This window comes from Leptinotarsa decemlineata, unplaced genomic scaffold (assembly GCF_025532065.1).
Source record: "Leptinotarsa decemlineata unplaced genomic scaffold, Ldec_3_MD MMD2_P_RNA_scaffold_1, whole genome shotgun sequence".
NCBI lineage: Eukaryota > Metazoa > Arthropoda > Insecta > Coleoptera > Chrysomelidae > Leptinotarsa > Leptinotarsa decemlineata.
The window spans coordinates 5,617,141-5,637,332 of NW_027412523.1; the positions used below are offsets into that span (position 1 = coordinate 5,617,141).

Here is a 20,192-nt window from a genome sequence, read left to right on the forward strand (position 1 = left end):
ATAAAATGTTTCTTGAATACTTTATGGACATTCATCAACCATCGACCGATTCCATCACATAACTGATCCAGAGTCCTAATATTGAAACTCAATGTATAAAAACTATTGCATAAATTGAAATAGGTATATTGTATTATCATAACGAGAAAATAGTATTTTATATTCATGATAGTGATTTCTGAACCTCTCTGTGCTTACATAAATAACACCACATTTAAAAGCAATTCTTCCTAGTGAAATCATTTGAAAATTTTCGTTTCTTCTGGGGATGAGAACCCATAAACTAGGTTGAAATAATTGTTCGATCCATAGACATGAATTGTTTCCTTTTACCTCCTTCCATAATCGTAAGTGGAATAAGTAAACAACTGTCACTCGGAGTACTACACAGATAAATCTCATTCAGAAACAAAATCACATTATTTTCATAAACTACACCTTACGATCTGATCTTCACAAAGTTTGTGAAGATCAGATCGTAAGTTGTAGTTAATGAAATTGCTATGGATTTTTATCAAGTAACGCTGAATCAATCAGAAATATCACATTTCCAAAAACTACTTGTTCACAACTCACAACTCTGATACAAGACCAATGAATAATTCAAAGTCTGTCTGGGAATACTCAACAAGTTACTGAAATTTACTGCGTTGCCATATCTTTTCCTCTGTCATAGTGAATGTGGACGTTCGTCGGGATGAGAAGGTGGAGGATGTGCTCGTTCACATTCGTATACGTATACGAAATTCGAGATCGTACGTTCATTGAATGTATACGTTTGTGATGTAATGAGCGAACATTTCATAGAAGTGCTCTTCTGCTTACGACGATTGTTGTCTTCAGAAGCCATTTGATACTGATGGACTTTCACTTTTTCATATTGGCATTACTGACGAAGTGTTTATGTCCTTTATATAAATGTCTGTTGTCATTTGTCATATGTGACGTTAGTCGTTGTCGGTAGTGTTCGTGTCGTGGTTCGGATACCACAGAATAATTCGTTTGACACTTTGACAAAAAGCGCGTCATCGACTTTGTGAAAAAAGACGCCATCGAGACTATTTTTGGTTTTTTGAGTGTTCACAGAAAGTTCGAAAAGCGATTCACTGGTCCTGTTATATTTCAATGGGAGCTCCGGTTCAAGGTAGAGGAGGAAAACGAGGAGCCGCTAATCAAAGAGGGAACGGAAAAGGAAGAGGTCAGGGGCGTGCTTTTAATGGTTTTCCGCCCCCGCCTCCTTTCGGGCCGCCAGACATGATGATGAGACCGCGAGGACCTTTCCGAGGAGGCATGGGAATGAGGCCCCCTATGCCTATGATGCGCGGTGGCAGGCCGCCCATGAGAGGCAGACCGCTGCCTCCGCCACCCCCTCGAATGATGGGTCCCCGAGGCCCCATGATGCCTCCAATGAGGCCCCTGCCGCCGGGAATGAGGCCACCTCCCCCGGGCATGCGCCCGCCTCCGCCCATGATGATGATGGGCCCCCCGATGCGAGGAATGTTCAGAGGGGGGATGAGAGGCAAGGCGAGGTTTCCGCCCCCGATACCGCCGAATGGATTCAGGGGGGTCAACAAGAAGAGCAAGGTCATTAAAAAGACTAACAGACCCTCTCTGAAGAATGTAGATTTGACAAAGTCCTGGGTAACGGAAACCATAAAAGCAGAATTCGCTAAAAAAGAGGAGTTATTAGCTGCAGCGAAAGCCTCACAGAAACAGGAGGACTGGATAAAGTACCGTGAACAGAGAGAGAAGTGCAGCAAGGTGTACCAGGAAGCGGAAAAGAATGCAGGAGGGCAACCCGAGGTGCGTATCCCGCAACTATTGCCCGAAACAAATTTCACGCGAATAACGGCACCTATTGATTACACGGCAGACGTCTTATTATAGGTATTTCATTGAATCACATTATTCTCCTTTGCTCCTATTACTCTATTGTCAGTAGACTTGTTTGATAATTTTTCATTTGGAGGGACTTTCATATTTCTGAGAATTGTACAGAATTTTCAATAGGAAATTGGTATTTTACAATTTACTAGCATACTTTGGAGGTCTGAAAGTTCAAATTGCACAGTGAAGTGTTTTTATTATCTGTTGTTTATTAAGAATGCTGCTCAAAATGCCCAAAGTCAATTTAAATTTATAATCTTATTTCTCCAATTTTACATTACCATGAAACTTATAAAGACTTAATATTGGTTCTTATCAGGAAATTTTTTATTTCTATAGGAAAGAATACTGATTCTCTACTCTGCCATTTTTCTTTAACTTCAAAATAACTTTTCTATCAAAGTCCATGAAATTTCGGTAATCTATTGAGTAAATAACCCTTTTTTTCCCTCGACCCTCTTATGTTTAGTTTCTTTGATTACTGGATACATTTTATATATAATTTACAACAATTCATACTAAAGTTTACATATGTAAAAAAGGATTTGCGAACTAACAAGTGATCATATTTTTATTGCTTATAGAGCTTAGTGAAGACTAGTCAATTTCAACAGTTAAGTCACAGTTATGTTTAATAACATCACGGAAATTCTTGACATCTTTGACTTTTCAGGTTATAATTTCTGTTTCTACTGCTTGTCCTCAATTTCTCTCACTCACGACAAGTAGGATAAGTGAGAGAATTCTTTTTTCTCTGTTTGTGAAAGTAGTCATTTAAAAATACCAGTCTAATAATTTAGATACATTTTCAAATCTTAGAAGCAACAAGTTATTTATACAGTCAATTTGAATAAATGTAGAGCTGAAAAGGCAAAAGTTCTGTGTAATTTTGAAAACAATACTAGAATAAAAACATATTTGTCTCGTTATCGAATTTACTTTTTGGTACCTCATTCAGAGAACAGTTGATTCTTCCGAAATAAAACTTTTATTCTAATTCCTTTATTTCATAATATTTTCTGTACTGTTTGTAGTTTTGTGTTGAAATCTTCGACAAGTCCTGTAAATCGAAAAACTATCTCAACAATCTCACAATTGCAATTATCCAAATTACCACTAGTGCAGATCTTATCCATATACTGGTGGTCTTCCATGGATTGCAATGAGACAACTTAGTTTTCATTGTTTTTTGATTCAATGAATGTAACATAATTTGGCCAAATTGACTTGAATGAGAATATTTTTTCGTCTGTTGGGTTATCCTATTGCAACAAAGTGGAATGCCCCCATTATCAGCCTCTTGTGGGTTTCTACAGAGAAATTTATTCAAAAAATATTTTCAAATTATTTTATACCAGTGTACGAGTTATATTTTCGATAATTGCAGTATCATCATAGCAAAAATAATCTGATGAATTGAATCTTTGTCAGATGATTTTATGTGATGAATTACATTATTAAAGACTTGAAAAATCACATTTTTGAAATGGTATTACATTACTTTTTGCTAGCCTATTCTGCATAAATAGTTCATGCTATAACAAAATGTCATATTATTTATAGAACATGTCCTCAAGTCTTTAATGAAAAATGATGTACAGGGTGATTTATATTGCAATTATTCAGTTTAGATAATGAATTGAAAGTGCATTTGAAATCAACCTTTGCATTTCCATTATAAAGTACAGGTACAAAAATTTATTAACAAATAAATAACATTCAGTCAGAACGTAAAATGAATGTCATTGCTTCTGATTGCTTTTTATTACCTTTGACCTTCTAAATGTTTTAGTTTTCTGGTTTCCTGAATATTTGCCTCGTTGTTATTTCGGTTCCATATTACATGCCCTCATATATTTCAATTATTTACTTCCAATTATTGCATCAGACAGCTTCTTTTGCTTGACATCGTCATTATGATTTTCAAAGGCGGTGACATTCATTACAATTTTGACTAAATGTAAAAAAAAACTGCTTTGAAGTTTGTCACAAAAATTTTCATTTTCAATTGAAATATTTTCAATTTTTGTAGTTGCTTTACATAACACCTCATGAATTTCTGACTCCTATGTCTAAATCGATTGGGTATCTTTACAGGCTGAAAGCAAAACAGAAACTGCAGAGACGAACAAAAATTCACAAAGTCAAAATGATGAGTCTCACCCTGTCTCTGAGACTGAAATATCTGATTCTACAAATACTGATACTGGAGTATCGTCAACTTAAAATTAAAGGCCACACAAATTTTACACCTTGACTAGTGTTTTCTCAAGTTTAATAGATGTAAAGTTCGTTTAAAACATTTTATTTTCCCGTTGTATGTCTGTGGACTCTTTCATGATTGTATAGTTTAGATTTGTACTTTTATTTTGCTTTTTGGTAACAAGCAAGATTCTCCTACACTGTATAGTGTTTTCTCTATGAATGAATCATAGTATTTTTTAGAGATCTTAATTGTTAATTACTTTAATTTAACATAACAAAGTACCATCAGGTATTAGATTTATTTACTGTAATTACTCTTTAATAAATTAACTTATAGAAATACAAAGTCGATATTTTGATTTTTTGTTAGTTTCTCACTAATGCTCTCCAAGCAAAAAGTTTTTCCTGGGCAGGTATAAAACTAATGAAGTTGATTTTTTATTATAAATATGAAATATAGTTATGAGTTTCAGAATGTCCCTCTAGTGCCAAATGCCTTAGAGTTATTGATGCAGAAATTTCAAAGTTATATCTATATAAAAAACCTGTTCACAAGTCTGTTAGTTAGTTGAAGACTAAACAAAAACGTTGAAATTTTCAAATGAATTTTTTACATCCATCTAAAATTTTCAGTGTAGCAACTAGCCTCTTCTGATTATGACTCAGAGATCTGTTTCAAAAAAGTTCTGCAAACAATCATTCTGGTTACAAGTTTTAAGAAATCATAACATCGTTTCCTCCTGATGATACCAACCTGTTTGAAGAAACACGTGTCGGACACAGTGTGTTTGCTTTCAGACATGTGGGTAAAATTATTTTTTAGTTTCTTACTACTTTAGGTTCAACTTATACACACAATTATTTTACATTGTTAAAACTGCTCAGGAAAAATATTTGTTATTCAATTTCTTGAGACATTGCTAAAAGTTAACTTTCAAGTAAGAGAATACTACCTTACTTTTTGAAAAAACTTGAGCAATCGCATACAAAATAATGTTTTTTCCATATAGCACTTTTCTTTGTGTAAAAGTGATTTATTCTTCAGCGGTGATGATCAATACAGAGAACCAGAATATATTTATTTGAATATGGTTAGTATATGAAAATTGTTATTTGTTTAATTCTGAACACAAGTATACAATCATTGGAGTATTTTCCACGTCATATCCACCATCCAAGAAACTCAAATGTTTTCTTGCAATTCAAAGGAGATGTCCCAGTAAGTTAATTTTTTTTCATGTGAAACTTCCATTAATTTTAAATAGATAAAACACGTTTTCAAAGTAGTTTCCATACGATTGTCATTCAGTACAGTTTTTGTCTGTTTTGTTACATTATTTGTCTTCTGCTGCGTATATGTCTTTTGGTGAGTGGCCAGACTATTCAGAAGACAATTTAGTTATTTGCAAGAATTATGAATGATTCATGATATATATTTAGGTCTAATCCTTCTGTCACATTAAAAATGTTTAAATAAAAATGTTAGTTGTTTTGTAGACTCTTGAAAATGATGAAATCTGTATTTTTATAAAAAATTTCAGATATAGAACTTGTCTATAACATAAGAAAACATAAAACAAAGTATTGAATAAATAATTTGTCATCAACCATTCACCCACTGATGTATACGCAGAAATCATGAAATAAATACTACAACATTGTTTTCTCTAGGTATATGAGTTTGAAGATTATGCACACCACGAAGATGAGGAATTTGATGAAGAATGCGATATTTATGAGGACGAATCTTTTCTAGCAGACAGTTACAAAGAAGCAACTTGCTACAAAGAAAATAGTCACTACCAAGAATCCTCTGAGAGTGTTTTTGAAGAAAGTAATTGCGACGAAGAACACTGCAATCAGCTCTTTTCCTGCGAGACTTGCGACAGAGACTTCTCCACTGAATTTCATTACAACAAACACATGTCAGAGCATCGAACTTGTAACTTGGACGGATGTCAGTTCACCGCCCATGAGAAAGTCATAGAAACGCATATTCGGCTTCAGCACTCTACCGGTCTTTACAACAAAATCAAGAATATCAATACCCCTGAAGAAATCGCTAGGTGGATAGAAGACAGAAAGAGAAATCGTTATAGAAGTGACAAAAAAGAAGAGGAGAAGCAGGTGCAAGAGGCGAAGGTTAAGAGAGGGGAGAGGATTGGAAAGAATGATAATAAGTTTGGGAGGAATAATTATAGATGTAAGTTTTTTGTTGTTATTTTTAAACAATATTTTCTACTTTATCAAAGCCGTAAAGTTTACTTTATAGTAAAAGTAGTCTGTGAAGGCGTAGCAGGGATATTTTATTAAATAAAGTTATTGAAGTTACAAAACATTGATATAAAGTTATGAAAAGCTGTCAAGAAATATTGAATGGAACTGGATGATACTTGAATAAATTCCATAGAAGAAATTACTAATGATATTTATTTTAATTCTCGCTATAATTCAACTACTTCTCCGGCTGATACCACGCTGGATATTGAATTATATCTAACATACATTTATTCAAGATACCTCACAGAGGTTAGTCTCCCGGATGTTTCTCGTTCATCCAGCAATAGGACCATGCTGAAATTATTCAAGTAGATCACCTGCAGGCTGGTTTCGATGTATTATCTCTGTTTTTTTATAAACTACACCTTAAGATTTGATCTTATATTTAGGAGCTTTGTCAATAAGAATTCTATTCTTCAGATAATAAAGCATGCTTTGATTTGATTTGATTGATTTGATTTGATCTTCACAAACTTTATTTTCACAAAATATATCACGAAATGTTTCGCTATCACAGTAGCTTTTTCGTAGTGAAATTATGAAATCACTATGGATCTTCATCAAGTAATGTCCTAATCAATCGACACCTTTTTTTTGTGTAATCCAATAGGTAGAGTAGACTTCGCAGATGAATACTTACTCACTTCATGTTATTCTAATTAATTGCAAATATATTATTAAGTGTTTCCTTTCTTACAGTGCAGAAAATTGGAAATGGCCAGAGACCACTCCCGAAAACGAAAGCTTGCCGATCCTCCACACAGCATTCCCCCTTTGTCAAACGAGGCCTTCCTTTCAAAGCCAAACCTCAACCTTCGCTTGTCAACATGAAAAGCGATTGGAATGGAACCATGTTCCCCTTTCGAGGTACATCGAGTTTGACAGACGTCAGCAACGAAGAACAAAAAAGTGATTACGAAGATGATGAATGGACTGCTGCTCCTGCAAAACACGTGGTCAAGTTGAATAATGCCCTGAGCACTCTGATGGGGGCTTACATGAGCGGGGATGATTCTGAGGAGGAAATCACTATCGTTAAAGATTCGGTCATGAAGGACAGTCCTGAGAAACAGGTCGAAGAAAAAAAGATAGACTCTGTAGGCAGTAGTAGTCAACCTGAAATAGCCCCTGTCGTAGATAGTGATGGAGAACCTCCAACTGAAGTGAAGATAGAAAAGAGGCCAATGCCAGAACCACCAGTTCATATGCCAGCAGAGACCAATATTGAAGCAACTGCTGGCCATGGTGTGAAAAGGAAAAGAAAGCATGGGAAAACAAGGTCTAACTGTAAAAATAACCAAGCCAAAACAAATGGCACAGATTCAAAGAATACAGGGGTTCGTAAAGATAATTTTCCTTATGACAAGTTCAAGAAGAGAAAAGCTACGCTTCTGGAGAAATTGTTGGAGAACGAAATAAGAGAGGAACGCAACTTTTTGCTGCAGTGCGTCAGGTATATTGTGGAAAACAATTTTTTTCAAAAAGAAAGCTAGTCTTGTTGTTGAAATCTCGTATTATATGTTGTTAATAATAAAGTTTGTTACACTATTTCAAGTATGGTTATTTTTTTGAAATGGAAAGGTCATGTACACACATTATCAACTTCAATTAGATCAGAGCCTGCATTTATTTGTGATTGTACATATGTAGGTGTTATTTAATTTGAACATATAAGTATGTACTGCAACTGACTTTGTCAATGGGAATTATATTCTTTCGCCGATAAAGTATATTCTGAATCTATGCCTGAAGTTGGCTAGGCTTCAATAATAAATTTCTTAAAGATAAACTATACGCTACTGGTATAAGACGTCCAATGCCTGACTTCTAAGTTCATATTTATATGAATAATAATTTCATTAGTCTCAAGAAACACAGTTTTTAGACACGTCAATACAATTTCTAAAATAGCTTCGAGACTATAAGATTCGTCAATATAGTTTCTAAAAAATGCTTGTAGATAAATTAGAGTTACGAAAGAATACAAGTTAACAAGATGAAATTCCAATCGTATAAAAATTGCCTAAAATGTAAAGCCATAAGCTTTATAAATCAGATAGCTAACATATTTTATATATATATATATATATATATATATATATATATATTTATATATATATATATATATATATATATATATATATATATATATATATATATATATTCAAAGTTGAATAAAAGTTCGAGTGGTGGCCACAAAAGTCTCTTTCTTCTTGAAGAACTTCAAAAAATTGATCAATTTCATTTAAAGTATGTTTGATTAATATTTTTTTCAATAAGTTTTTGAATCTTCTAGATGACAAGTTACGAAATTCTATAGATAAAACATTGTATAGCTAAATACCTGTTCTTTTCAACCTATTAGCTATAGGAACAAGGATTGATTTATTTCTTGTATCATGTTGGTGTATATCCTTGTGTGCAACATTATTCATCAAGTTTTGTTGACCAAGAAGCAGATTTTCATAGACAATAACTGCTTCTTATTGCATATTTTTGAATGACAAATATTAATGATCTACCAGAATATATTAACGACAGGCTAATAAATAATATACGCAGACGATTTCTTGGTGGTGGTTGCACAGACTCCTGAACAGTGCTGCCACAACGTCAATTCAAAAGTACCGAAATTTACAAGCCCGCCCCAGGTCCACTTAAGTGTGGCCACATTTGGATTCAACAACAACGTTCGTTACCAACTGGCCGGATAGCCTTAGTTGCTGAGGCCATTGAATCGAAAAAAAGAAGAAGAAATTTACAAGAAAATAGTACCCAAAATATACCGCGCAAGCCTAAGCATGGCACATGCGCATAAGTCATTTCAGACCAAATGCCAGTATTGCCAAACGTGTAACACACAGAACTTAAAAGAGTTCTATGTTTAAGTTCTGTGGTGTAACAATGTTATCCATTTAAATTCGTAAAATATATGGAGTAAAAAATTTGCTGGAAACTAAGAAATGTTCCTTAAAAGAAAGATCATAATCAGAACATTTGATAAAAATGTGTAAGTAGCTAGATTCGAAAATTCCCATGGATATCATGATTTTCAAATCGGAAAAAATATGTTTGATAATTTTCCTCTTCTGAATATTTGAAATTTCCGACACGGTTCCACAAAGTTCTGTTTCTGTGTGATATTGAATATGAAAGGCAAAAAAGATATTCTCGAACTGTAAATATTTTATTTGTACCTACATCACAAAAATAAATAAAAAACAATCATAAAATCTTTCAAATGAACAATGCGGAAGATTATGTTCTGACAAAAACATGCATAACTTCAGTTCACTTTCTTGCACAGATGTTGCCAGCTTTGTTGATGGAAGGTTTTCCATAACAACTTGAATATTCTGGGATCTTTTTAAAAAACTCATCTTGGCTATATGCTTTTTAGTCTTGCTGTGACGAACAATGTGACTCTTCCTTCCCTCTAAAATGAGATTGCATGATTTGCAGTATGGTTTACTATCCCTATTTGTCAACCACTCTGAGAACTCCTTAAAAGTAGTAATATATTAATCTTCAAAATACACATTTTTTATTTTTACTCACATCATCCCATTTTAAATTATACTCATAAGTTATTTTAAACTTCTTTTTATAGAATGTATCATCACCTCTATCCCCAGAATTATTTTTCAGATCTGGGTCTGATCGTTGATTTTCAAACTCGCAAATTGGGATATTTCCATTTTCTTCTTTTGAATTTGGAGTGTCTCGACCCAATGCTATCAGGTACCTAATAATGAAAAGAGGGATACATATTTTAAGTTCATTTTTAGTCAATTTTATTTCTACCTGTCCATATTCCTATTTATTTTGACAAAACAATAAAACCAATTTTTCAAAGGTGAGGTGTGGGGTTAAAAGTTAAAACTGCTGTTCTGCTGACTGACTGACAGATGACAGAACCACAGTTCACAGACACAACACAGAACACAGGATTAAATAATGCAGAGTTGTGATGATTTCGCAATTTTGACACAAGTACGTTATTTGCTGATCTGGAACTTGAAACACGGAATTGCATTGTTGCTACACATATTGTTGTTATTTTTTTATTGTACTCGATGAGAGAAAGTGAAAATGTAAAAAATTGAGATTATAGTAAATAGTACCGAATTATCTACATATTGATCCAGGTAGTACCTTCGTATCAAAATCATGGAATAGTACCAAATGCGGTACAATAGAACCTTAACGACAGCACTATTCCTGAGGAATTGCTGAATGCAACGAAAATCGCTTTTTGAGTTACTTTAATTTTGTCCGACAGGTGGCTTTAGTAATTATCGTGTACTACCCTATCAGCGGTGAAATGGCTTTAACTGTTGGACGCAAACAATTAGTTATTTCTGGTGTCAGTAATTTTTTAAAATCAATCTGTGAAAGAAGAGATTGAAAATTATACTTAGGAAAGTTATTTCTGCAAAATGAAATAAAAGCAAATTTGTTTTCATTTTACCAACAACTACAGTAACGTTAGTTACAAATATAAGTGGTAAAAAACATAGATAGTAGTAGTTAGTAAGGTAGTAACGGCTACACCCATCAATTTATTATTATATATTAACAATTCGAAAGCAATTAATTCGAAAAAAAAATGAACTTGAAATGAATTTGGTCAAACAACAGTGTCCGAAACAGACTTTTATATCTATTTCACTACTATTAGTCTTGAAATTATGTTTTTCAAACGTGATTGGGTGGAAAAATGGCGTTTTGCTACACTATACTTGTTAAATTGAGATCATTCAATATTATTATTATCATCATTTATTATATTCATTACGATTATTATATCTTCATATATCTAATGAAGCAGTGATAGTCTTATTCTTCTATATTTTACGAATTCCAAAAATGTCAGGAATACTAAATCTTTTATTGAAACTTTCGATAGTTTCCAGAAACGATGTATTTGTAAAAAGTTAAAATAAATTACTCCATGTAAACATTCAAGTCTGAAACCAATAATGTAAATAAAATACATATTTCACATATGTACTGTTTCAAAGATTTATCCGATTCGCAGTAGAGTTCAAATATTTCATTTCATTTGTGGCAGGCGAACTTCGGAAAAAATTGGCTTCCTTCCAACAGATATTTACCGTTTGATTTGTCAAACACGCTAGTGCCCTCATCGGTAATGTATTTTTCTATTTCATAGTAAATTTGGTGGGTTAAATAGTCGTATCAGCTTAGGACATAATATAAATTGAGAAGATCTTGCCTCTCCCTAACTTCAGACAAGTTTAAAATTGAAAAAAAAATTGTAGTAGTTTCATTTGTGAATAGACATGTTTCATTCTATTCATTTAAATATGGATCATTTCATGGTCCTTAAAACTTTTTTGTATATCTAATACTATTTTGAGATATATTACTATTATTACTATTTTTGTTGATGAATGAAAAATAATAATAATGTCTATAAATACCTGAAGTTTGGGAAAAACTTTTGGAAAATTCATCAAAAATGGTTGTATTGAATCCCGAGACTGGTCGGGATCTGTGCAGCTGGTTGGGTCATGTGAAGCTGTCTCGAATAGTTGTAATGGTCCTAGCCATTCTAATATTTACACCTCTCATCACACATTTTTACTTGTCCAAAGTAGAAAGAAGTTCCTACCTCATTGAGCACAGCGCACATTCGCACCAAGACCTTCCCGAAGAATTGTACGCTTTCAAAGAGTCTGATTTAAGAGTAGGCGTAGAAGAATTACTCAGAATTAGGGGTTCGGTATTGAGTGAATTGCGAGATATCGAGAAAAAACGACAACAATACAAACAAGAAATCCAGAGTTACCTCAAGAATATAGAAGAATTGAAACAGGAGCTGTCTCACCAACAAACTAATTTGAACAGATTGAAAATCTCTGTGGAACAAGCCCAAGTAGCACAACAAGAGGCTTTACAACAAAACACTCCTGACTTAGCACTGCCCAAGAAGCTCACCGCCGATACTCAGCCCGCCGTTTTGCCTTCGATTCCAAGGAACAGATCGAAAAGATGTCGAATGTTCAACTGCTTTGATCATTCACGATGTTCGTTAACTTCAGGTTTCCCAGTGTACCTCTATGACCCTGATCAGTTTCCTGTCATGCACGACGGATGGGACGTGGATGGGTTTTTGAAAACCACCCTCAAACAAACTCTAGGCTATAACCCTCACTTGACTAATGACCCTAAGGAGGCTTGCATTTACTTGGTGTTGGTTGGCGAAGCTTTGAAAGACACTGACGATGTGAGCGAAAACGTGGGAAATCATCTGAATTTGCCCCCTTTGGATTCTGATGCTCTCAAAAGGCTGCCATTTTGGGGAGGGGATGGCAGAAACCATGTTTTGCTGAACTTGGCTAGAAGAGATCTCACTGCCGTTTCGGGAGATGTTTTTTCCTCAATTGACACTGGTAATTTTAAATTACTCATTATATTCATTGAACATAATTTTCAACTAGTTGTTTGAATTTTATAAATGAACGCTTACTTTCTTTCTGAGGGGCAATAGATTTTTGACAGGATTTGACAATTATCGTTCAAAAGAGATATTCATAAAAATTATGTCAATTTTCAAGAGCAGCAGAAATGAAAATAATTAAATGAAAAATAAATTTAAAAAAAAATTATCATTTACAGATTACATTAAACATCTCCGACAATGTATATTGTTGGTGAAACTAAATAAAGTCAAACAGCTAATGAAACCAGTTTTGTAATAGAAAAGTCTTAATGTTTTTCTTGAAAATGTTTGCGATCTTAATAAGACACTCTCGCACCTCATTATCATTTAAGGTTTAAATTGAAAGGAGTATATGTTTAAGGGAGATTAATTTTCCTGCATCAAGATGCAGAAATAGAAAGCCGAAGCCTTTCTTTCCCGTCATTTAAGGTATTTACTTAAAATGAGAAAACAGTAATTGAAATTGATTTGTTTTTACAGAAACCATGTTGACATTTTGTTAAAATATTTCTATCATAAAGATGCTTTGAGAATCTGTCTAGGAAACATTATTCAATATCGATATCTTTTTACATATGCAAAATGACTCTTTAGAGTCTGAGTCGTTTGTCATTAAATTAGTTTTTTGAATTCATCAAACCATTCCACGTTTCTCCTGCAGTATTGATAAAATACTGTTCTACGCTCATCTGGGCATTTTACTTCATTGTAATTGAACAAATAATAAATAAATAATAATACAAATACTCATTTGCAGTATTATTCAATTTATATTCTAACATTTGATTTCAATTTAATTCTCAAAGGAAACTGAAAGGATCTCAGAACTATACTATAGTTTCCTTAAATCCTCGCTAACATTGCCTTAGTATGTTATTAGAGTATTGTTGTTTGAATAAATAATAAATTTTATTACCCTTTTGGTGAAATTTTCACGTTTTCAGAATTTTCTGCGATACAGATAAATAAAACAAATAGTTATATTTTTTGATATATTGCTGTTGCAGAATCAGTTGATCTCATTATTGAAAAATTGCAGGTCGTGCAATCTTAGTCCAATCAACATTCACTCAAGATCTCTACAGGCCAGGTTTTGATCTCATTATCTCTCCCGTCCTTGGACCGCCAGGCGGTGACGTCTGGCAAGAGTGTGCCCCCATGCTGCCGTCTCGTAGAAAGTACCTTCTCACTTTCCAGGGGGAAATGAAGCCTCTTCAAAAAGCTCCCTCACCAAAACCCAAAATATTTGATGATTTGGAAGAGAGCGGTTCAGAATTGGACAAGTTTGTGATTGATCATTTGTTACAGGTAAGCAAGCCATTGAAGCGAAAATTGTGAAGGAGAGAAAACATCAATTATGTACATTTTTCACAAGAACTTTCTCTGGGATAAGTATTAGGTCCCATTGTACATAAATGTAAGAGATATAAAAACTGTATTATCTAAAGAACTTTATCGGTGTAGGTTGTGTCGTTTATAGACAGATACATTTTTGTTTAATAATAATGATAATTATATGTATTATCCACTTGACAACATAAATTGTATGGGATTATGATAGCAGATGTAAACAAACGTTTATTGGGTGATAGATTGTTTAATTGGTTAATTTCCTTGCAGCTGTCCAAAAGTGGGACCTCAGACAAATTCCTGTTTGAGTTCATATGTAATCCTGCAAGTGATAATACCATCAATACTGGAACTCAAGATTGGGCTTTATGTGGAACGGATAGCAGTCGTAGAGCTGTCCTGAAGGATTCTACATTTGTTTTGATATTTGCGCCTGGTCATATGGATCTTCTGTCGACTCCTTTGCTCCAAGCTCGGGTTTATGAATCACTGAGATCTGGTAAGGAATTATGAAATCTTTTTTTCTAAACACACTAGAGAATGTTACAGATTACTTCGTTGATATACTGAAAAAGATTTATTTTTAGGGAAATCTAATTTAATTTTTTTTTTGTGAAAGAATGGCTTTAGCTTTCTACTTCTTCATTTTTATCCAAAAAAAGTGGGTATCTTCCAAAAAAAGGAAGAAGGTAATTAATTTCAAATTTAGCTCTTTACAAAGATTGTAGGTCATTCAAAGAAGTAACTTTCAGATACAAACTGGAGGAAGAAGTCCTCTCAAAATAACTGAATTCATATAAAAAATGAATTATTATTGTCTTTCTACTTCCTCATTAATATATTAAGAGCATAGTACTGAATGAAAACCGAAAAATATCAATGAAAATTCTTCATGAAAATGTATACATCATATTCATAAGTTTCTTATGAATATAATCTGTCTATCTGAACAAATTGTCTTCAAATATGAACATTGAATTAGACGGAAACTTTTTCTTGTCCAATTTGTATACAACAATTGGAAAAAAGGTTGTGGCTTTATACTTCTCTACTTAACAGGTGACCATTATCAGGAGTTTTCCAGAACCATTCTGGAAGAGTTTTTGATAATCTCAACTTAGCGGATCGCTATAGAGTGATTTTTCAACAAGATGGTGCGCCCCCACACAATACTCGAAACGATAATAATAATAATAATTTTGTCTTCTCGTTTGGACCAATTTGAATAAATTCATGCCTGAAACCTAAAATAGCAAATATTTTATTGGCTAATAAATAATTTCTGATAAATGCTTTGAATTTATTCAGATGGTAATTTTTGAGTGAATTTGGAATCCTATTTTGAAGACAAGGTGTTTAATATGAGAGAAAAAGTCCGGAAGTGAGATGGTTTGTTTTGTTGGTGGAACTGATTTTGGAATCTCAAAGTGAGGTTATGAATAGCAGTGCGGAATTTAATCTTGTTAATAGTTTTAAAATCTGTTAACATCTTTTCAGACAATGGAAGTCATCAAAAAAAATTGTCAAGCGCAATCAAACATATGTTTTAGTGTATTTGTGTGTTTACAGGAGCAATTCCGGTTGTCTTAGGGGGAGACCAGATAAAACTCGCCTACGACGAGGTGATCCAGTGGAGACGTGTCGCCTTGTTTCTACCCAGAACACGTATAACTGAACTTCACTTTCTCCTGCGTGCCATCCCCGATGAAGACGTGCTCCTGCTGCGGCGGCAGGGGCGGCTAGTGTGGGAGCGGTACCTGGCCTCGGTGCAAAGCACTCTGGATACCATCGTGGCAGTATTCAGGGATCGACTTAACATACCGGCGCTGCCCGCCGACACTTTCCTTGCCGTTAGCGTCTTCAACGATACCTTCCAGCCGATACAGGTTCCTGTAAGTATGACTCTAAAGTTAACTGAAATTTTCCTGATTCTGTAAGCCTCAAGTTTACATGACAGTATTAGGCAAATAAGGAAGTAGTTTATTGTGTTACTTGAATATTTCTCTGCAGAGTAACCTCTTTTAAACATAATGAATGATTGAAAATAATCCCAGTAAACAGTATACTTTCCTGACCTAATAGTATTATTACTATTTATTACAAATGGCCTTAAGTCTATTGTTGATATGAAATTTAAACTTGATAGCCAAACAGTATGTTATATTGATTATCAAAATAATCTTTTTGGAGATGAGTTGTTATCCATTCGAATAACGTAAATTCAATGAGGTTGAAAAACCAAAATAACCAGCCTTATGCCCGTTTAGACCTAACAAAATATGTATAAAGCATAAATTAACCTTGTTTTTATCTGTACCTTAGGTTGCCAGTGACATTGAACAAGAAGAGAGTCTCGGTCCTATGGAGCCCCCTTTCGACAGTCCATCTTTCAGGCGAAACTATAGCTTATCGTTGGTGCAGGGCTATGAAATTTGGAACGACTGGGGCGATCCATTCCACCTGTATCCTGCACTGCCCATGGACCCCGTTATGTCTTCAGATGCAAAATTCATCGGTTCGGGTAGGGGCTTCAGACCCATCGGTCAAGGACAAGGAGGAGCTGGTAAGGAGTTTTCCGAAGCCCTCGGAGGAAATTCGCCAAGGGAACAGTTCACCGTTATTCTGCTGACTTATGAGAGGGAGCAGGTGAGTTGAAAAAGTAAAATTGGAATTGAGGATGCTGCCAGGTTGATCTACTATCATATTTATCTGTTACTGGATAATTTTTTTTCACCTGCATTGGTGTATTATCCAATTTTCTCATATTTAACTAGAACTTCGTTTTACCAGTCAGAAAATACAAACTTTCTGTAACAATAAACATGTCTGAACGTATAGAGAGAGAGAGAGAAAGAACTTTATTGTCCAAAGAACAGAATTCTTGTTAACAAAGTTTAGAAATACATTTATGTATGTACACATATATCTATATATACACACACACATATACATATGTAACACAAAGGGATCAATTCAAAATTAAATAAACACCTTAAAATAATAAAACCAAGTAAAATAATATAAAGTGCGTATGCAAGTGATTGCAATGTTAGTCAAAATCTTCATTATAATATTCGTCTAAAGTATAAAAAGCTTTATTTAGCAAAAAACATTTTACAGCACTTCGAAAATTTTTATATGAAGAAGTGGAGCAAAGATATACTGGCAAATGATTGTTGAACATTTTCCTTGCATTGTATATTATGCATTTTTTTATTAATGTGTGCCTAGTATTATAAGAGTTTGTTGAATCACTGGTAGTATTAAATTTTTTGTGCATCATACACACACTTTCAAGGATAAAAATGCATGTCAGAGTCAAGATTTTTTGATCAATAAACAGGGGTTTACAGCAATCTCTCGGTTTTGCCTTACAAATATATCTAACCGCTCTCTTTTGTAAGATAAACACAGACTGTAACAAGAACTGAGAAGCATTACCCCAGAAACAAATTCCATATCTTAGGCGGGATTCTATTACCGCAAAATAGACTGTTCTTGCAGCTTGCAAGTTGAGTTCTCTGGTAATAACCCTTAAAACATAGCATCCCGAAGCCATCCTATTACATAGATTAGAGATGTGGATATCAAAGGATAGATTATTATCTATATGCAAACCCAAGAATTTACTTGATGAGACGGAGCTAATTAAAGTATTCCCTAGAAAAATTTCATTTAATATACATTTAAAGGTTAGTATGCAGGTTTTTGTGGTATTGAATGCCAGTCTGTTAGCATCACACCACTTTTTAACGATGTCTAGATCAACCGAAATATTATTATATAGTTCAGTATTGTCTTTTGAGTGCCAAACAATAGTAGTGTCATCAACAAATAGAGTTATTTTTCCTTTCGTATTGATGAGAGATAAGTCATTTATGAAGAGCAGGAACAGTAGTGGACCGAGTAATGAACCTTGCGGAACCCCACAAGATATCTTCACGTATCACCATGAATACGAGATGATTCCAAAGAAGAAACAAATTATAAGAAAGAATCCTCATATTTTTTTTTTATTTTGGAAATTAATATTTTGTATTAATTTTTTTTCAATTATGGTTCAACTTCCTGTGAGTTTTAATCAGTTTCAACCTATATATTTTCTCATTTTCGGTTGAAAATAGGCGAAAGTGTAGTAATTCATTGAATGGGATCATAACTTTTTGACTGACGTTTTTTCTCAAGGTCTTGCTCGATTCCATAGCCCGTTTGAGGGGACTACCTTACCTAAACTCGGTAGTGGTCGTGTGGAACTCTCCGAGACCTCCCAGCGCAGAACTGAGATGGCCTGATATCGGCGCTCCGGTGCATATTATCAAAGCTGCCAGAAATTCGTTGAACAACAGATTCTTGCCGCTGGACAATTTAAAGACTGAAGCGATTCTGTCGGTGGATGACGATGCCCATTTGAGGCACGACGAAATACTCTTCGGCTTCAGAGTGTGGAGAGAGCACAGGGATAGGATTGTTGGTTTTCCTGGAAGGTAATTATGAACCGTGTGTGTTTTCAAGCGGGTCAATGTTGAAGTGTTTCTGAAACACATTACATTTTGCTTCCAGATACCACGCCTGGGACCTGAATACCAAAACTAGTTGGTTGTACAACTCGAACTACAGCTGCGAGCTGAGCATGGTGCTGACAGGGGCAGCCTTTCTGCACCGTCACTACCTCCACCTCTACTGGAAGTGGCTGCCGCAGGCCATCAGGGACAAGGTAGACGAGTACATGAACTGTGAAGACATCGCCATGAATTTCTTGGTCAGCCACGTCACCAGAAAGCCTCCTGTAAAAGTTACTTCGCGGTGGACATTCCGATGCCCCGGCTGTCCTCAGAGCTTGTCTGAGGACGACACACATTTCCAGGAGAGGCATAAGTGCATCAACTTCTTCTCACAGGTCAGTACAGGAATTTTCAGGATTGTCTTCATTCTGTATTATTTTCTTATAATCTTTGTTGCCCAATTCCTTGGCAAATATAGACGAGGAACGAGACTTCTGAAGATATTATTATTTCTTAGCTGCATTGCAGAACAAATTGATAAATCATTTTCTGGATCGTTAATTAGTAAAATTCATTCAAATAGATATAAAAATACAGCTTATTTCATAGTAATGATCTTCACCATACTTAATGAGCTCCCAAAACAATATTCTATATTCTTTGAAAGTCATTTTGTGTTTATTGCCGTTTTTAAAGTTTTCAGCCTTTCATAGTCTGAAAAATTACCAAAGAATCTGCTGAAGGGCTAACTGAAAAGTTTCTGCTTGATATAAACGGCTGTAGAGTCCAATTGGTCAGTAATTTGACATAAGTTGAGTAATTTAATGTGAAAATTGAATTTATATACTCAGCTTTTTGTAAGATGGTCAGCGTTTCGGAAAGTAATTCCTTTCAGTTTACGAAACCTAAAAAATATATACAAATTCATGTTTTCATCAAATATGTAATTTGTAAACAAAATGTATTAACACAATTTACTGCCTGATTGGACTCGTCAGTGGTTTATATTATGTAGTAACTTTTCAGAGTGAACTTTTCAACTTGGCCTTAATACGCTTTGTTTATTTTTTTATTGTAGAAGGTTGAAAAATTAGAAAAACAACAAGAAATATTTTATATTCAACACCACTGCCCAAATTTATATTTCAATATTCTTTATAGGTTTTTGGGTATACTCCTCTACTGAACACCCAATATAGGGCGGATTCGATATTATTCAAGACGAGGATTCCCCACGACAAACAAAAATGCTTTAAATTCATTTGAGGATCACCAATATCAAGTCATTTCTCAACAGGTTCTGTACAATTTGTATATTTTCTTACAAAAGTTTTTAAGTTACAAGTTTTATTTATTTGTATATTTTTAATCAATATAAATTGTGATAACTCATTAAGACTTTTTTAATGTTTTTATTGTGCCATTTTTTGTATCAAGTGTGTAAATAAAATAAACGTTGTTAACAAGACTTTTTTTATATTAACTCCCATCCTGAAAAA

The 20,192-nt window shown here is 34.1% G+C and overlaps 2 protein-coding genes and 1 long non-coding RNA gene across 3 annotated transcripts; 2 read left to right on the forward strand and 1 right to left on the reverse strand.

The window, feature by feature from the left end:
• Positions 1-945: 945 nt before the first annotated feature.
• Positions 946-7,920, forward strand: LOC111503946 (uncharacterized). Its single transcript, XM_023158392.2, has 3 exons — positions 946-1,803; positions 5,764-6,295; positions 7,072-7,920. The coding sequence occupies exons 1-3, from the start codon at positions 1,126-1,128 to the stop codon at positions 7,863-7,865; spliced, it is 2,004 nt and encodes a 667-aa protein (XP_023014160.2). The 5' UTR covers positions 946-1,125; the 3' UTR covers positions 7,866-7,920.
• Positions 7,921-11,640: 3,720 nt separating this feature from the next.
• On the forward strand, positions 11,641-20,085 carry botv (exostosin like glycosyltransferase 3). The gene is made up of 8 exons (XM_023158391.2): positions 11,641-12,791; positions 13,881-14,149; positions 14,462-14,690; positions 15,761-16,083; positions 16,514-16,837; positions 18,377-18,675; positions 18,752-19,088; positions 19,855-20,085. Exons 1-8 carry the CDS (start codon positions 11,858-11,860, stop codon positions 19,957-19,959), a joined length of 2,820 nt encoding a protein of 939 aa, XP_023014159.1. The 5' UTR covers positions 11,641-11,857; the 3' UTR covers positions 19,960-20,085.
• Positions 13,880-16,647, reverse strand: LOC141486631 (uncharacterized). Its single transcript, XR_012467959.1, has 2 exons — positions 16,509-16,647; positions 13,880-16,081 (listed from the first exon to the last, which is right to left on the reverse strand). It is a non-coding gene; the product is annotated as an uncharacterized lncRNA (long non-coding RNA).
• Positions 20,086-20,192: the final 107 nt, after the last annotated feature.

What these genes read in the sequence shown, in the direction of transcription:
- LOC111503946 (XM_023158392.2), top strand. Translation starts at nt 1,126, where the DNA reads ATGGGAGCTCCGGTTCAAGGTAGAGGAGGAAAACGAGGAGCCGCTAAT. An exon ending in ATGCAGGAGGGCAACCCGAG is followed by an intron (nt 1,804 to 5,763) that starts GTGCGTATCCCG and finishes TGTTTTCTCTAG; the next exon opens with GTATATGAGTTTGAAGATTA. An exon ending in TGGGAGGAATAATTATAGAT is followed by an intron (nt 6,296 to 7,071) that starts GTAAGTTTTTTG and finishes CCTTTCTTACAG; the next exon opens with TGCAGAAAATTGGAAATGGC.
- botv (XM_023158391.2), top strand. Translation starts at nt 11,858, where the DNA reads ATGGTTGTATTGAATCCCGAGACTGGTCGGGATCTGTGCAGCTGGTTG. An exon ending in TCCAGCCGATACAGGTTCCT is followed by an intron (nt 16,084 to 16,513) that starts GTAAGTATGACT and finishes TCTGTACCTTAG; the next exon opens with GTTGCCAGTGACATTGAACA. An exon ending in GCATCAACTTCTTCTCACAG is followed by an intron (nt 19,089 to 19,854) that starts GTCAGTACAGGA and finishes TATTCTTTATAG; the next exon opens with GTTTTTGGGTATACTCCTCT.